The 15,838-nt window shown below is 39.5% G+C and overlaps 2 protein-coding genes across 4 annotated transcripts in view; one reads left to right on the top strand and one right to left on the bottom strand.

The window, feature by feature from the left end:
- Positions 1 to 11,557, top strand: part of LRRN3 (leucine rich repeat neuronal 3) — a 46,997-nt gene extending 35,440 nt beyond the window's left edge. The window contains exons 2-3 of one of the 2 annotated variants that reach the window (XM_083463529.1): positions 5,544 to 5,607; positions 8,565 to 11,557. In XM_083463529.1, the coding sequence (XP_083319655.1) occupies positions 8,920 to 11,046 (2,127 nt within the window). In that variant the 5' untranslated portion in view covers positions 5,544 to 5,607; positions 8,565 to 8,919 and the 3' untranslated portion in view covers positions 11,047 to 11,557. The remainder of the gene's footprint in view (positions 1 to 5,543; positions 5,608 to 8,564) is intronic. The other variant, XM_083463528.1, reaches the window with a different exon arrangement.
- Positions 1 to 15,838, bottom strand: part of IMMP2L (inner mitochondrial membrane peptidase subunit 2) — a 456,338-nt gene that overhangs the window by 289,115 nt on the left and 151,385 nt on the right. The gene's annotated exons all lie outside the window — the stretch shown is intronic.

The following is a 15,838-nucleotide window of genomic DNA, read 5'->3' on the forward strand; positions in this document are numbered from 1 at the left end:
CATGACCCCAGTCAAGCTAGCAAAAATTTACCACTTGCCTGACAATAAATGTTGGAAATGCAAGGAAATTGAAGGTACTTTTTATCATCTTTGGTGGACATGCCCGAAGATTAAGGTTTTCTGGGAGATGATATATAATGAAATGAAAAAGGTATTTAAATATACCTTTCTTAAGAAACCAGAGGCCTTTCTCTTGGGCATTGTCGGCCAATTGGTGCAAAAAAAGGATAGAACTTTCTTTATGTATGCAACAACAGCAGCAAGAATACTGATCGCAAAGTATTGGAAGACACAAGACCTACCCACCGTGGAAGAATGGCAGATGAAAGTGATTGACTATATGTCATTGGCGGAAATGACGAGCAGAATTCGGGACCAGGGAAAGGAGACTGCGGAAGAAGATTGGAAGAAATTTAAGATCTATCTTAAGGACTACTATAAACTTGAGGAGGTTTAGAATGTCGAGATTCTACAGAGAGAAAGGGTTGCAGTAATATAAGATTAGAATAAGAAAGGACTATGACGAATTAGAGCTGAAAAAAATATTTATAAGTTGCTATAAAACTTGGACACGAGGATGCAGAAAGGGGAGGTATGGGGAAGTCCGAGGAAAGGAGTTTATGAAAAGACATTATGAAACTATACTTGTTTGTTTGTTTGTTTTCTTTTTTGTGTTTGTTTGTTATAAAATGCTTTGTAAAACTAATAAAAAATATTATAAAAAAAAAAAAAAGAAGACTTCCCTCTGTCTCAAGGGAATTTAATAAAAGAGAACAGCTGATTCAAAGAATCACTGCACTGATAACAAAAAAGCTGTTCATGCAGAAGCCCTCCTATACTGCAATTAAGGATGGAAGATCTGAACTGCCATGTTACTTGTCCATAATATTCCGCTCCTTCCTACAAATAATAAATTTTGTGTCTAGGCTGCCGTATCAAAATACTAATTTACTACTATTAAACCCCTTTAATCTGATAGTGTCAGCACTCACGATACTCTTCCCCTCATTTTGCATTAACACTCCCCTTTTTGTTCTTATGCGCTTGCCTCACTCACATAGAGCAGGTTTGCACATCATCCTAAGCCTATCTATGACTTAGTGAACATGTACAAGTGTGAGAGTTCCTACAGAGGAGATTTCGATGACTACATGCCTCTCCCCAGCTTCTGCTGCGAGCTGAGCTGTGTTTTGGCTTAGCGTGTCATCCAAACTTTGGGTTCTAGGTTTCTCTTGGTTTGCCTCCAGAAAAAGCATACGCTGTAAACTCATGCTGTTTCAAAAGGTTCACATATAGTGCTTTCTCAGGATTTATTGACATAAACAACCTCCTTGTTTTTCTGAGTCATCTGCAGATCAGAATCCCCGCCTCACATTACAAGGATGCTAACTATGATTTAAATATACTGGGAAAACTACACATCATCAGTCCAGAACAGAATATACTTACTAAACTAATGTGATTGAATATTTGGTTTTGCTCTTCATTCCCAATACTGGTTGTTGTTTTCCTTCAGATTTCTCTCTCTAGTCCAGGCAGGTAATCAACACGCTTCTTCCCTTTTTTTATTTGATAGCAACCTATGACAATTCTTACAGAAAAGCTTAAGTAACATAAATTACAGAATGCCTTTTTTTAGCTGAGTTTTCTTTGAGAGGCGGCTGTGTAAATACAGCTGTGTTTTGGGACTCTTCACTACCTCTAAATAGGCCAATGTGAGATGAACTGCTTTTCTCATTAGCAGCAGGGGATGTTACATTCAGACTGCAATGTTTTTTAAATAAAGCTTTCTGACACTAAACGGAGTGGGTGGGAAGAGTTTTCCAGTGCCTTATGATTGCATTCCTTTCTGCCCAATCTAACTGGTCCTTAGCTCCAAAGATTAAAAACAATGTCCTCTTTTTATCCATTCCAGCTCAAATAAGAGATCCACACATCCCTTGAGAACCAAGGCATGAGTCATCAGTGACAGCAAGAAGCACATGCCTAATTAAGGCATACCAATCATTGTCTACAAGAGAGATAATTAGTCTGCAAAGGGTCACACTGTTCGAGAGTCCGGAACGTATCTGGGATTATTATTATTATTATTTTAAGCAGCCAATGTTGCTGTCATAGTTAACAAAGGATGCATTTCAGCATGGTAATATTACAGCTGCAAATTATTTTTAATGATGCTTACAAAAAGCAACATGTTGATACTGGTGTTGAGAAAAATAACATAGTTATACTAGATGTTTAAGGCAGAATAGTCTGAAGAACCACTGGAGTGAACTCTTGGTTTTTCCATCACAGCGTGGCTTGTGCTGTGTTTTATCAAGCTACTACTTTCTACCATTTATCAAAGTACTTTATTTTTTTACCTTGCTGATCTTTCAAAAAGAGCAAGGCCCAGTAAGTGGGTCCCCACTGTACTAACCATTGAAGTAAAGCTGAGATACAATGGCACTCAGGGCTAAATAGGCTAATACAGGGCTTCCAGAGTTTAGACCAATTTTCTGTCCATGATCACGATATATCATGGTGTTAATAACAGAAACCATGCACCTGCAATATTTACTACATATTAATATGCACCTTTATGTGCACATTTTGTTGGAGACTGGCACTGCAAAATTCAGAGAAGTGAAAATTTCAAAGGATAACTGTGTTTCAGTTCCTGTATTGGTTCATGTAGTGTGAATTAGGTGGGTTTGCATTAAAATGTGAGCTGAATTTCTCCCTCACTGATAGAATGAGTCCCAATAAACCCAATGGACCTCCAATCCCAATATATATACATATAATCAGACTGTACACCTCCAACAAAGATATTCAGTTCACGGAGGAAAACAGCTATGAAGAAAGTAAGATTTAATGTCTGTTTTTTGATAACCAACATGTTTCTGACATGACCTGCTTTACGTTTCACGTGTCTTTATTCATTTTGTATTAATTTTGCTTAGTTCCTAACAAAAGCTTGCTATAACAAGCAAATATCTCTGCAGTTGGCCTTTACAGAAGAGAACCTTGAACAGGTACAAATAAAACACTTCCAAAGTAAGGTCTCCAGCTCTAGCAGAAATGCAGAAATACAAACATATTAAGTGCCTAATTCTAGTAAGCTTTCGTTTTCTTAAGATATATGGCGCATAAAGAGATCTAGTGAGTTTGCTCTTTAATGTTTAAGTAGCACTGAAGCCAGCTATCATGATAATGGATGGGAACGGAGGCAGAGGGAAGACACATATTTTGCAATGCAAAACCCATCCTTTGCCCCCAAATAATGGTGACCTTAGTGCTTGTGGCAAACAGAAACTTTTACCCTAACTGAACTGTGACCCAGACTGCAACCCACTTACTTTGTCACACAGACATGAAATAAGACCAAGCTATTAAGAGCCAACCCAGGGCTCAACTTCTGGATCTGAGTTCAATTTCTTGGTCATGCTAGAGCAGGAGTGAGCAACTTGCAGCCCTCAGCTTAATTTCATGTGGGTGTCAAAGAGAAAAATGAGGAAAGGGGTACAATGGGGGGGATGTAAGTGAAAAGAGGTGGCAGAAAAGGAGAAAGAGCTCTGGCTCTGCCTGATTTTGTCACTGGTCTAGCACAAATGTCAGCATGTGTCCTCTAACAGATTATCCCTGTGAGGAAAGCAGTCGTAACCCCCCCCAAAGGGCTCCCCAATTCGCTGCTACAGGATGAGAAAGAAATTAAACCCTGGAAGAGTTTGTGCTTATGTGCGCTTTGTGTTTGTAAAGTTAATAGAGTAGTACAATCCATCTACTTTAGTATAAAGTCATCTGTATACTGAATAACTCTGTATATTAAGCTAGAAATGTCTTAAATGCCAAACAGGAAGGAAATGAGCAGCTTGATCATTTCTCAGCATGCCAGTAGCAGCTGGCAGGTAGCAGCAGCACAAAGCTCTTTTGCCAGAGGCATATTAGCTTTTAACAAGAAAGTTTGCAGTCTACACTCAGACATATATGTTCCTCCTGTATATAAACTTAACACTTTTACTGAGCATTAGGAGACGTGTGTAAGATGTCTCACTCATTAATAAATGAAGCACTCACACTATCAAAATTTCATTCTGGTATTTGCACCTTGGAAAGAGGAATGAAATTTGCTGCACGCACGCACGCACGCACGCACACACACACCACAAAATTAAATGCAAAATATAAATTTAAGTTCAGCCAAGTTTCATCTTCAGCAATGAAATGCTGTTGGGGTCTCACGCTTAAGTGCACTATATGTTTCAGGTTACAAAATAATCACACATGTGTCAAGGGGGTGGAGGGGTAAGTAGATTTCTCCTTTCTGAATTTCATTTCACACAGAATGGGGCAAGAATGTGCTAATATTGTTACATTTGTGACAACTGTGCATTTCTTTCTTAGTATAACACACACAAAATGTTATACCTTCAGTTTAGGTGGTAGCTAGATAGGAAGTTGTTGCATACTCGACACTCTGGTGCCTAGAAGTTTAGTATGAAGAAAATGCTAGTTCTGAATCACCATTAGATGCGTAGTAGAGTGCCTGGTCTTGGACATACAGGTCACTAGCATTTCCTTTTAAGTGTTTTCAGGTCGAGTGAGAGGATAGTATGCTCTTGACACACTGACAACAAACCTTTTTGGCCAAACACAAAACTTCTTTGTCCCTCTCTTCATATGCACAAGTAAACAAACCATGAAGTTCCTCCATTACCCACTGTTTTCCATTTTGCTTGCACCAGAAAACTAAGGTTAAAAGCTTTGAAATAAAGCAGGATATTAAACCATGGTTTGAAGCTGCCCTAATAACCTGGCTTGTTCCAAAGCTGTTACCATAGTAACCTGATTCAGACAAAAAATGGTAATTAATGGAAGACTTTGTGGATCTTTTGTTCCCACCACAAAGAAAGGAGAGAAGTAGCTATGTGCAATGCCAAAATGATTTCCAAAAAGTCCTTTTCCATTACCAACACTTCATACAACAGCTAAATAATCATTTCAATATTGTTTCAAGTATATATGCAAAGCATGAGGCTGCTTGTTATTCTGCTTGTTATTTCAGACCAAAATAACACATATTTAAACACCAGAATCTTGGTTCTTATTAATAATGGAATTGAGGGCCACCTATGAAATTTATTGGCAGTGCCTTCAAGGAATTATTCTTTACACAATAATGCATACAATGTGGTGATGGACACTAGTTTAGACTGAGAATTAGATATATTCATGGCAAGTAATTCTACAAATAGTCAAAGCACTTTGTCAAAGCACTTCGTATAATTTTATTTATACACATAATTCTGCCCGCAACTAGCTCCAAATGGAGATTTCCTGTTCTCCCATGGATATGAAGCAAGTTAATCACCAAGGATTCTCACTTTCCTAACACCACAATTTTCCCTCCCCTTCTAAGCTCATCCCTTACCTTGGGCAAGAGATTGTAAACTTGATGCTCTGCAATGTTACAAATAAGCCAATACTAAGAGAGTATCCAGTCCTACTGTAAAATAACAAGGTTACTTGAGTTCATTGCTTAGTAACTTTCTTTTCTTTAGATCAAATCTGAAAGAACCAATAATGAAGTTTACCTGAAGGCATTAGCAAGGATAAACTTGAAAGGTAACACTGACCCTAATAGAAGAAGTCTTGTCTTTGCCTAAGAGCTTTCTGTAGTGCTAACTTCATATTTATAATTCTTCTAAACTACTGCACTAGTGTCCAAGAAAATTCCCCCCCGCCAAATCTTTAATACAGAAAAGAGGCCCATGTTTAAGTCTTTTGTCACCAGCAGCACATCCAACAATAGGGACAGCAAGGCGGTAGGTAATTCAGCTTGTGAAGCTAATGCCAGAGTTTTATTAACTAGCCATTTGTGCAAATGTTCTTTTCTATGCAAGCCTGAAGAGTACCTAATTTCATGGAACAGATTATATTTTGATTATGTTATTCTGTACCAGTGCTACTTTGCATTGCATATATATTGGCCCCTTGCCACAAAAAAATGCATTAGAAAACCTCAAAACAACATAATGTTTCACTGACATGTTTAGCTCACACATTGTCTGATGATTTTATTTATACACATTAAGACACTGCAAGTTAGAAAGCTTTACACCTACATACAAAGGGGGGAGGTGTGTGTGTGTGTGTGTGTGTGTGTGTGTGTGTAGGGGCTGTAGCGGGGAGAGGAAGCCCCAATGCACAAGCAGAAGTTCATTGTGCGAGTGGACCGACACCATTGGGGAGGATCATATCCGCTGCCCTGAGCATCTTGGAAGAAGGGTAGGACAAAAGCTTCATAAACACAGCTAAACCAATTGCAGTGCAGCCATTGGCCATGGCACCAACACCATGGCAAATCAAACCTCTTTTGAAGGTTTCTGCAGCATTTCAAGTGGAAGACAATAACCGACAATAGAAATATGCCTTGGAAAGTCTACTGCGGATGCTTAAAGGATAGTGCCAATAATTTGTCGTTTGCCTCCTCAACGCCCAGAGCAGTTTCAAAACTGTTTCTGAAATCCCTGTTTAGCTAGAAAGCGGCAGAACTGGGATGCAAAACCCCCAAGCCATTGACTATAATCATCAAATTGCTTGCTCCAAAGTAGTCCCACTGAAGTCAGAGAGATCAATGGAGCAAGAAGCTGGAGGGTGTTGGTCTAAGGGTATTTCTTGTTAAGTCCCTTATTAAGTTGTGGCTCAAAGCATCCCTGGTCCAAAACTTGTCTCAGGCACTACATGGCCTTAAGGAAGCCATTATCTCCCAGCCCCAGCCCCAGTGCTGTACAGGGATAATTGTGACCTACTTTAACGGATTGTTGCAGGGATTACTGAAGTCATTTATTTAACTGCCTTCAGTACCATGGAGTAGTGTGTGTGTGTGTGTGTGTGTGTGTGTGTGTGTGTGTGTGTAGAAACACACACATGCCTAATAAAAATGGCTAAGAATATCTCCACTGTTTATGTATGTACCATGTGCACACATGTATGTACAAGTGTGTACATAAAGGAACAGAAAAGAGCAAAATACAATTATGTGGCACTGAAGAGATGAAAACAGAATATAAAATATGTTTTAAAAAGGGAAATATAGATGGCTCTGAGAAAGATACTATGCCTCTCCTGTTGACACCAGCAGTGTTTATTTCAGATAACGTTTGTCACTAGTTGTCTAAAAGTTGCAAGTCAGTCTTGGAGATTAGCATTCAATGCCAACAAATGAAGGGAAGGAAGGAGCCAAATCAGATGTTAGTTCAGACTATTCTATGCTTTACATCTTGGAAGACATCCTTTGCCGGGGATGCAGTGTTTACTATCTTTTACCAGCAACATCTCAAAATACATTTATCAATGTCAGTGAACCATTGGCCTTATCATACAAGTTTGCAAACAAAGCTACCAGTGTGAATTATGACTGCAGGAAACAAAAGGAAAACAGTGCAAGATAGAATGCAACTTGATCTGTCGGTCATGTACAGTGGTGCCTCGCAAGACGAAAAGAATCCGTTCTTTGATTCTCTTCGTCTTGCGGTTTTTTCGTCTTGCAAAGCAAGCCCATTGACGGATTAGCGGATTAGCGCTATTAGCAGCTTTTAGCAGTTTATTGGCTTATCGGATCAGCTGATAAGCGGCTTAGCAGCTTAGAAAAAGGGGGGAAGGGAAAAAACCCACAGGAACTCGCAAGACATTTTCGTCTTGCGAAGCAAGCCCATAGGAGATTCATTTTGCGAAGCACCTCCAAAATGGAAAACTCTTTCGTCTAGCGAGTTTTCCGTCTTGCGAGGCATTCGTCTTGCGGGGCACCACTGTATTGCCTACCATTTTGGTTGTTTATTGAAAATACTGTGTGCCAAGCAATGTGCCACAAGACTTGCTGCTGATATTGCTATAACAGACCAACCCTGCCAGCCTTCTGGAAAAAAACTGAGTTGCTATTATGTTTAACCAGATGTAAAGTTCTACAGTGATTTGAATTCTTATTGTGCTCATTCTCACAAACATATTGGTCATGATCCCAAAAATGTACACACATTAGTAGATGTCGATCCCACTACAGATGATGGTGACACATGAATCAACATGTGTTCGGTAGGTACCACATCACCAGTGGGAGGAGAGGTCAGAACCAGTGCAGATAGAAGAACCTGTTCATTTACATTCACACACAGTGGATTTAAGTTCAGCTGTAAATTGAAACCTGCCGTCCTATATGCAAGTTCCATTGAACTCAGTGTGGCTTACCTTCAAGCAGACATATGTACTATTAGACATATTGCTGTGCTAATTGTATCAACATGCAAATGCTTAAATTTCTGAATACTTAGTGATTCTCTCTCTCTCTCTCTCTCTCTCTCTCTCTCTCTCTCTCACACACACACACACACACACCTACTACACTGGTATTCCGTGTCCAGATGCCAGCATTTTAGACAATAAAGATTTTTCAGATCTGTCTGCCAGGTTGTCTAAATATCACCTGCAGTAAGCAACACAATATGTTTTCACCAAAAAACATTTCTGCTTATTTTGTTTAATAGCAGCAAGTACTAATTGTTTTCTCTCTCTTTATATCGAAGGTCTCTTTTCAACAACAACAACAACAACAAAAAGAAGGAAGACATCATGGAATCTAAACTTAACACTACTATATGATTGTTCTGCTTCCTTTTTGACGACCTCCTGGGTGGACCACATTTTTCAAATACAACTCAATATTTATTGTTCCCCAAATATGCCTCTCTTAACTGGACAAAGTGACTGCAAAGGAGCCACATATTTCCAAGAAAGAGAGGGTTGTTGTGCTTCTGCAGCATGCGTCATTTGACAAATGCAAGTGTTTGTCTTCTCAAATGACCATCTCCTATTGAACTTAAAAAACTGTAATTGTCCAATCCTTAAGGGCCAATTACTTTTCTGGAACAGTGAGCTAAAATGAAGGACATGCCATTCAAAATTCACTTTTTACTTGGCCTAACTATCACTGTGCTAGTTCAAGCTGTAGATAAAAAAGCAGACTGCCCACAGTCATGTACATGTGATATAAGACCGTGGTTCACTCCAAGATCCATATACATGGAAGCTTCCACAGTGGATTGCAATGATGTAGGTCTCTCAACTTTCCCAACCCAGTTGCCTGCTGATACACAGGTTCTACTTCTACAGGCAAACAACATTAAAAAAATTGAATACCCAGCAGACTTCCCAGTAAACCTTACTGGTTTGGATTTATCTCAGAACAGTTTATCATCAGTGGCCAATATTGAACTTCGGAAGATACCCCAACTTCTTTCAGTGTATCTGGAAGAAAACAAACTTACAGAGTTGCCGGACAAATGTCTCACTGGGCTGAACAATCTCCAAGAGCTCTACATTAATCACAACCTGCTTTCCACAATTGCACCAGGAGCCTTCACAGGTCTTTATAATCTTCTTAGACTTCATCTCAATTCCAATAGTCTGCAAGTGATCAACAGTAAGTGGTTTGAAGCTATTCCTAATCTGGAGATTCTTATGATTGGAGAAAACCCAATTATCAGAATCGAAGATATGAACTTTAAGCCCCTTATCAATCTGCGGAGCCTGGTTTTAGCAGGCATAAATCTCACAGAAATACCAGATAATGCCTTGGCTGGCCTTGACAATTTAGAAAGCATCTCTTTCTATGACAACAGATTAGTAAAAGTGCCCCACACTGCTCTTCAAAAGGCTACTAACCTTAAATTTTTAGATTTAAACAAGAACCCCATTAACAGAATACGAAGAGGAGATTTTAGCAATATGATACACCTCAAAGAATTGGGAATTAATAACATGCCTGAACTGATATCTATTGATAACCTGGCAGTCGACAATTTGCCAGACTTGAGAAAAATAGAAGCTACGAATAACCCCCGACTGTCATATGTACACCCAAATGCATTCTATCGACTTCCCCGGTTGGAATCACTCATGCTCAACAGTAATGCACTCAGTGCCCTGTACCGTAGTACAATTGAATCTTTGCCTAATCTCAAGGAAATCAGCATACACAGCAACCCAATCCGGTGTGACTGCGTCATCCGATGGATTAATATGAATAAAACTAGCATTAGGTTCATGGAGCCGGAATCATTATTTTGTGTAGATCCTCCTGAATTTCAGGGCCAGAATGTGAGGAAGGTTCATTTTAGAGAAATGATGGAAATCTGCCTTCCACTGATAGCCCCAGAAAGTTTTCCCTCCAACATAAATATAGAAACAGGCAGCTATATTTCTTTACACTGCAGAGCGACAGCAGAACCAGAGCCTGAAGTGTATTGGATAACTCCATCTGGACATAAACTTTTGCCCAACACTGTTTCTCTTAAATATTATGTACATTCAGAAGGAACGCTAGATATCAGTGATATAACACAAAAAGAAAGTGGCTTATACACATGCATAGCAACTAATTTGGTCGGTGCAGATTTAAAATCCATTATGATTAATGTGGATGGTTCTTTTCCCCAGGATAACCATAAATCTTTGTCTATTAAGGTAGAAGACGTGCGATCTAATTCTGTACTTCTGTCCTGGAAAGCAACTTCCAAAATAGTGAAATCCGCCATCAGATGGACTGCCTTTCCCAAAGATGGAAATTCTCTGGCTTCTCGGAGCACTCGAATTCCATCCCATATAAAAGTCTATAATTTTACACATCTAACCCCGTCCACGGAATATACAATTTGTATGGACATCCCCACTGTCCAGTTACAGAATGCAAGGCAGTGCGTCAACATTGCAACAAAAGGATTGGATCCAGCAATGGCAAATTATGAGAAGAACAACATCACTACATTGTTTGTCTGTCTTGCTACACTTTTGGGATTCTTTTGTGTGGTTTCTCTCTTCAGCTGCATCTCTCATGAAATGAACTGTGATGCAGGACACAGCTACTTCAGAAATTACCTGAAGAAACAATCCTTTTCCTTCAGTGAGCTTTACCCTCCTCTAATCAGTCTTTGGGATACTAACAAAGAGAAAAGCACAGCGCTCGAAGTCCAAGCAACAGTCATAGGTGTTCCAGCTAATATGTCATGAGATACCAATGTTACTGTACTAGTGTGCTAAACTGGGGTGCACAAGACTAAATAATTGTGCTCAATAAAAAAGCAAAAAAAAAAAAAAAGTATCCCTCTACAAAAATCAAAACCTTGGACTTAGCAGATGGTGATAGTTACAAATACAAATATTTGCCGGTGTGGTATTTTTTTAAAACACCTGTCTTTGAAGAATTCTGTGCCAACCAAATTGTTTTCTAGGACTTTATAGTGTGACTTCTTACAATCTAAGAGGCACTCAATGCTGTCTATACAGTGCAAGTAGAGGAGAAAATTTTATGTATTTGTTGTTTTTTTAATTAAATGTAGAAATAGTGGAATTGAGTAATACCCTCCTCCTGTGTTATATGACACACATTAGCCACGAGTTTTTGCAGTGAACTAGAATTGACCCGTGGTGTGATGAATTGGACAAATTCTGTAGAGTAGAAACAGTGAGTATGTGAAACTTTTTTTATGAGGAAAAAATACATTTTTGAGTACAATCAAAATATTTTGGACTTCTTTCTTTCTAAATAAGTTCTTTTTGGGGATTTACTGGAACATACTGTGCAACACCAACATTTTAATATCCAGTAAATGCACACAAACTTGCAGGCCTGATTGCATCAAATCTATTTCAGGCTGTGTACTTGCAATAAAGGACACAATAAAACACTTTCTGAAGTATTCACATAAATGTTTAGGAAAGGTGTTTCATTGGCTGAACACCAGGGCTAATTTCCACTACGTTGTGTTGTGTTTTGTTTTTAAAAAGAACAAAACAAAACAGCAAAAAATCTTATTGGAGCTGTATTTAATTTGTAATCTATGAAGCGCTCAGCAGTTTCTAGTCAAAATCATGGTACTACAATCATTTCTGTATATTTTAAAACAATTGAATGCCCCAAAGTCATGGATCCATTTTCATACAAGCCATTGCCATAATCATTCCGATTTTACAGACTAGCTATTATTGAGTAGAAAACTGAAACAAGATGAGCTGTGTGAACATCTGCATTTACTTAACTGGGCCACACCACTTGAACTGAAAGAGTATTAGGATTAAAAATGAATAGAATGTTGTGACCTGCTGATATTATTCCCAAAGGGAGCTGGTTGGTCACAATGGAAATCTGGATTTTGAACTAGATGTGACTTTGGTGTGATCCATCAGGGTTTTCTTGCAAACTATTCAAGAAGTAACTATCGTTAGCAATGAATCTTTTCTCTAGGTGTATCATGCCTTCAAACTGCATGTCTCAAAGAAACCAACCAGATTTGATTCTGTGATTTACCCAGACTCCATTCAAACCAAATGAAGAATTCTAGGTAACTCAGCCTGGCTGTGTATGCACATTTGAGTATCAAGGCTTGGTATATCGAAAATATTTATTTGCTTTTCTGGTGCATTTGCAGTGTTCAGGACTAAATAATAATAATAATAATAATAATAATAATAATAATAATAATCCTAAATCCAATAGAGATTAAATCATCAATAACAACAAAAATAAAGAGCTGTAAAAATGAAAGCAGGTCAGATGCAAAATAACCATCATCACCAAAATAAGAGTCAACCACAAAAGTGTAGAATTCTGACTTACAGTCTCCCCTAACTTTGAGGAAAATATATACCACCGGAGTTGGAAATAAGTTACATGATTACAATGTTAATAACTGGATTGTGTAGCCTGTTCATGTCAGAGCTGATGTCCACAAATTCCTAAAGAATTCACAAGAATATCAAGAACTGGGAAGAAACAAGACAGAAATGGCCAATATGCAGGGAAAATAACAGGGCCAGCTCTGCACAAACAGCAGGATGAAGTGGCCTGCTTCAGGTGGCACCATAAGGGAGACATGGATAAATGGGCAGGAATTGACTTCTGAATGGTGCTACAAGATGAGGGCACCATTTGGGTTCTGTAGGGGGGGGAATTGGGCTGGCATTGAACAGGGAGGTATAGAGATGAGTAGAATGCCAGCAGCTTTGTCCTTAGAAAAAGGTAAGTAGCTGAGATTCAAGAGCAGAAAGAGAGACTCTATAGGTTAAAAGTATGCAATGCTGTCTCATGGATTTCCTGAATCATCAGGAGACAACTCAGTCAAGAAGGCTGAGGGTGGTTTGGGTGTCAGCAGTATCTCCTTTGGCGCAGTCAAAGATATGATATGATGACAATATGATGCTACACTCTTGCTGAAGTTTAAATAGCTCTGAGTATGGTCAGTGCCTGGAAAGTACCTGGGACCCCAGTATACGCTCCCTTATCTTCCATCATAGAAGAAAGACAGGGACATATATTATAAATGAATGAAAAAACTGCCCCCCAATTCTGGCCTTCTGTCTCAGCAAGGCTTTACATTGGTGGAGGGGAGCATTTTGGCTCAATGGGCTAGATTCTTATCAGAATGTGCCTTGCAGGTCAAAATTGACAGGTCAATCACCTATCTTCATAAATGACATCAAGGGATTTGGTGCTTTGAAGTTGGGGGCTTCAAAGTACTAGCAAGCAACATATCACTGCTAAAAGTTAGGTGTTCCCATCTTCATTCCACCAGCCACTTCACTGAAAACCCATTTGGAGTGAAACAGCTGCTGAAACAAAGCAGAGAAAAAACACTCAGGATGACCTTTCACATCAGCTGATGCAGATGGGAGTAAGCCAACCAAATGGCTGTCAGGTGTTTTGGAAACTGCTCAAGAAAGCTTTGACAAAGCTCTGCCCTTAACTCTATGACATCAGGTGTAGGGCAGGTAGGCATGCCTTCCCCAAAGCAGCCTTATGCACCAAATGGGAAAACCTAGTGATTGGCCTACAAGGCAGAGGCTCCCCACCCCTGCTTTAAATAAATTTGGAGAGATAGCAGGACCTTCTCTTTGAGATTGACAATTCACTCAAATTAGGATGTGAAAATGTGACATTTCAGAGTCAAAATATAATTCGAAGGCAGGACACTAAAAACTAGAATTTGCCCCAAAGCCAAAAATTAAGTAACTCAAATTTCTTAAGAGTCTGAAAATTTACTTTTACTCAACATTTTAAATTTCAAAAATCTATTTAGGAAGTGTGTAATTTTTCCACAACCCTAAAAACCAGTCTAGACTTTTAATTATGCTGGATAAGAAGTTGACCAAGAATGTTATCTATACAAATCACAGTGCTTTCTTAGTGTTTATATGTCCTCTTTTTATACAGAGACTGCTGTGTTTGGTCTGCCACTGATTGTCACAACAACAAATCCCCCTGGAAAGCAAGTTATTAATTACTAAAAGTTCATCTTAAATTGTGACAAATTCTTTCTGGGTCATTTTTAGTCATTGCTTGCAAGCTGCAAGAGATTTCCACAGAAGCTTTAAAGGCCAAAATGGGATGTGTGTGGGTCCCAGTGGTAATTCTATAATATCCAAAATATGTATCTTTATGAATTCAGCATGTTTCACTGAGCACACTCTTTACAAACCTGATGAATCGCTATCACACACATGCCGACATTAGAATTTATCAGCCAGACGTGCCCATACATCACGAGAGATTTCAGCACCGAGGACAGAGCTCTTAGAGGCAGGCTATTTATCAAGCACACAGTACTTGAAATATGACCTATTATAAAGTCAGCACTGTATAGGTCAGCAAGAACTTGTTCATGTATCTTGTATGTTTGTCTTATGAGACAAAGTACATTTAAAACCAGTTACTGATATAGCTCAGGGGTTAGAATTACATTGTTTCAAAGAACGCAGCTGAGATCAATGGCAAAAAAATAGCCACACACAAAGAGCACTTTGCCATAAGTATGCCAATAAGAACTTATTTCTTGGATGAAATCAGCAGTTCTTACACTTCCCTGCAGGGGCGCCATCTTCCAAAGAGCATTGAGGGGGCCCAACGTGACATCCTGACAGTGCATGTGCAACATCACACAACATCCTGACGGCGTTCCACGCCCGGCTCCATTTTTGGCCTCAACAATAGGGGGGCAGCCCCCTTTTAAAAAAATAGCCTCAGCCCCCTAGAGCCAGTGCCTATGCTTCCTTGTGTAATTTACTATAATGCAGAATTTCACCCAGGTAAAGGTAAAGGGACCCCTGACCATTAGGTCCAGTTGTGACCGACTCTGGGGTTGCAGCGCTCATCTCGCTTTATTGGCCGAGGGAGCCGGCGTACAGCTTCCAAGTCATGTGGCCAGCATGACTAAGCCACTTCTGGCGAACCAGAGCAGTGCACGGAAACGCCGTTTGCCTTCGCGCTGGAGCGGTACCTATTTATCTACTTGCACTTTGACGTGCTTTTGAACTGCTAGGTTGGCAGGAGCAGGGACCAAGCAACAGAAGCTCACCCCGTCACAGGGATTTGAACCACCGACCTTCTGATCGGCAAGTCCTAGGCTCTGTGGTTTAACCCACAGTGCCACCTGTGTCCCATATTCCACCCAGAGTTTTCCTTAAAACAGAAGAATTTACTCAAATGATCTAAAATGCTATCTTCCACTTAACTGATACTTAAGTGAAGTTTTTGCTTGAAAGATTCAAACCATTATATGTGCGTCCAGGCATTATATGTGTGTCTTAAGGGAGCTTTTTACCCATGTTCACTTGAATGCATGTAGAACACCTTTAGTAGTCAAGGACCTTACTTTATCAGGCTCTCCAACTGTGTAAAAGGCTCTGCTCACATTCAGATGAACACGGGTAGAAGCCCCATGCAGATCCTCCAAGCAGGATTAAATAGGTGGGGTTTTGTTATTTCCTTGACATCTGATAGGAGGGTGTTCCACAGGGCGGGCGCCAC

Source organism: Podarcis liolepis (assembly GCF_965112155.1).
Source record: "Podarcis liolepis genome assembly, chromosome: 10".
NCBI lineage: Eukaryota > Metazoa > Chordata > Lepidosauria > Squamata > Lacertidae > Podarcis > Podarcis liolepis.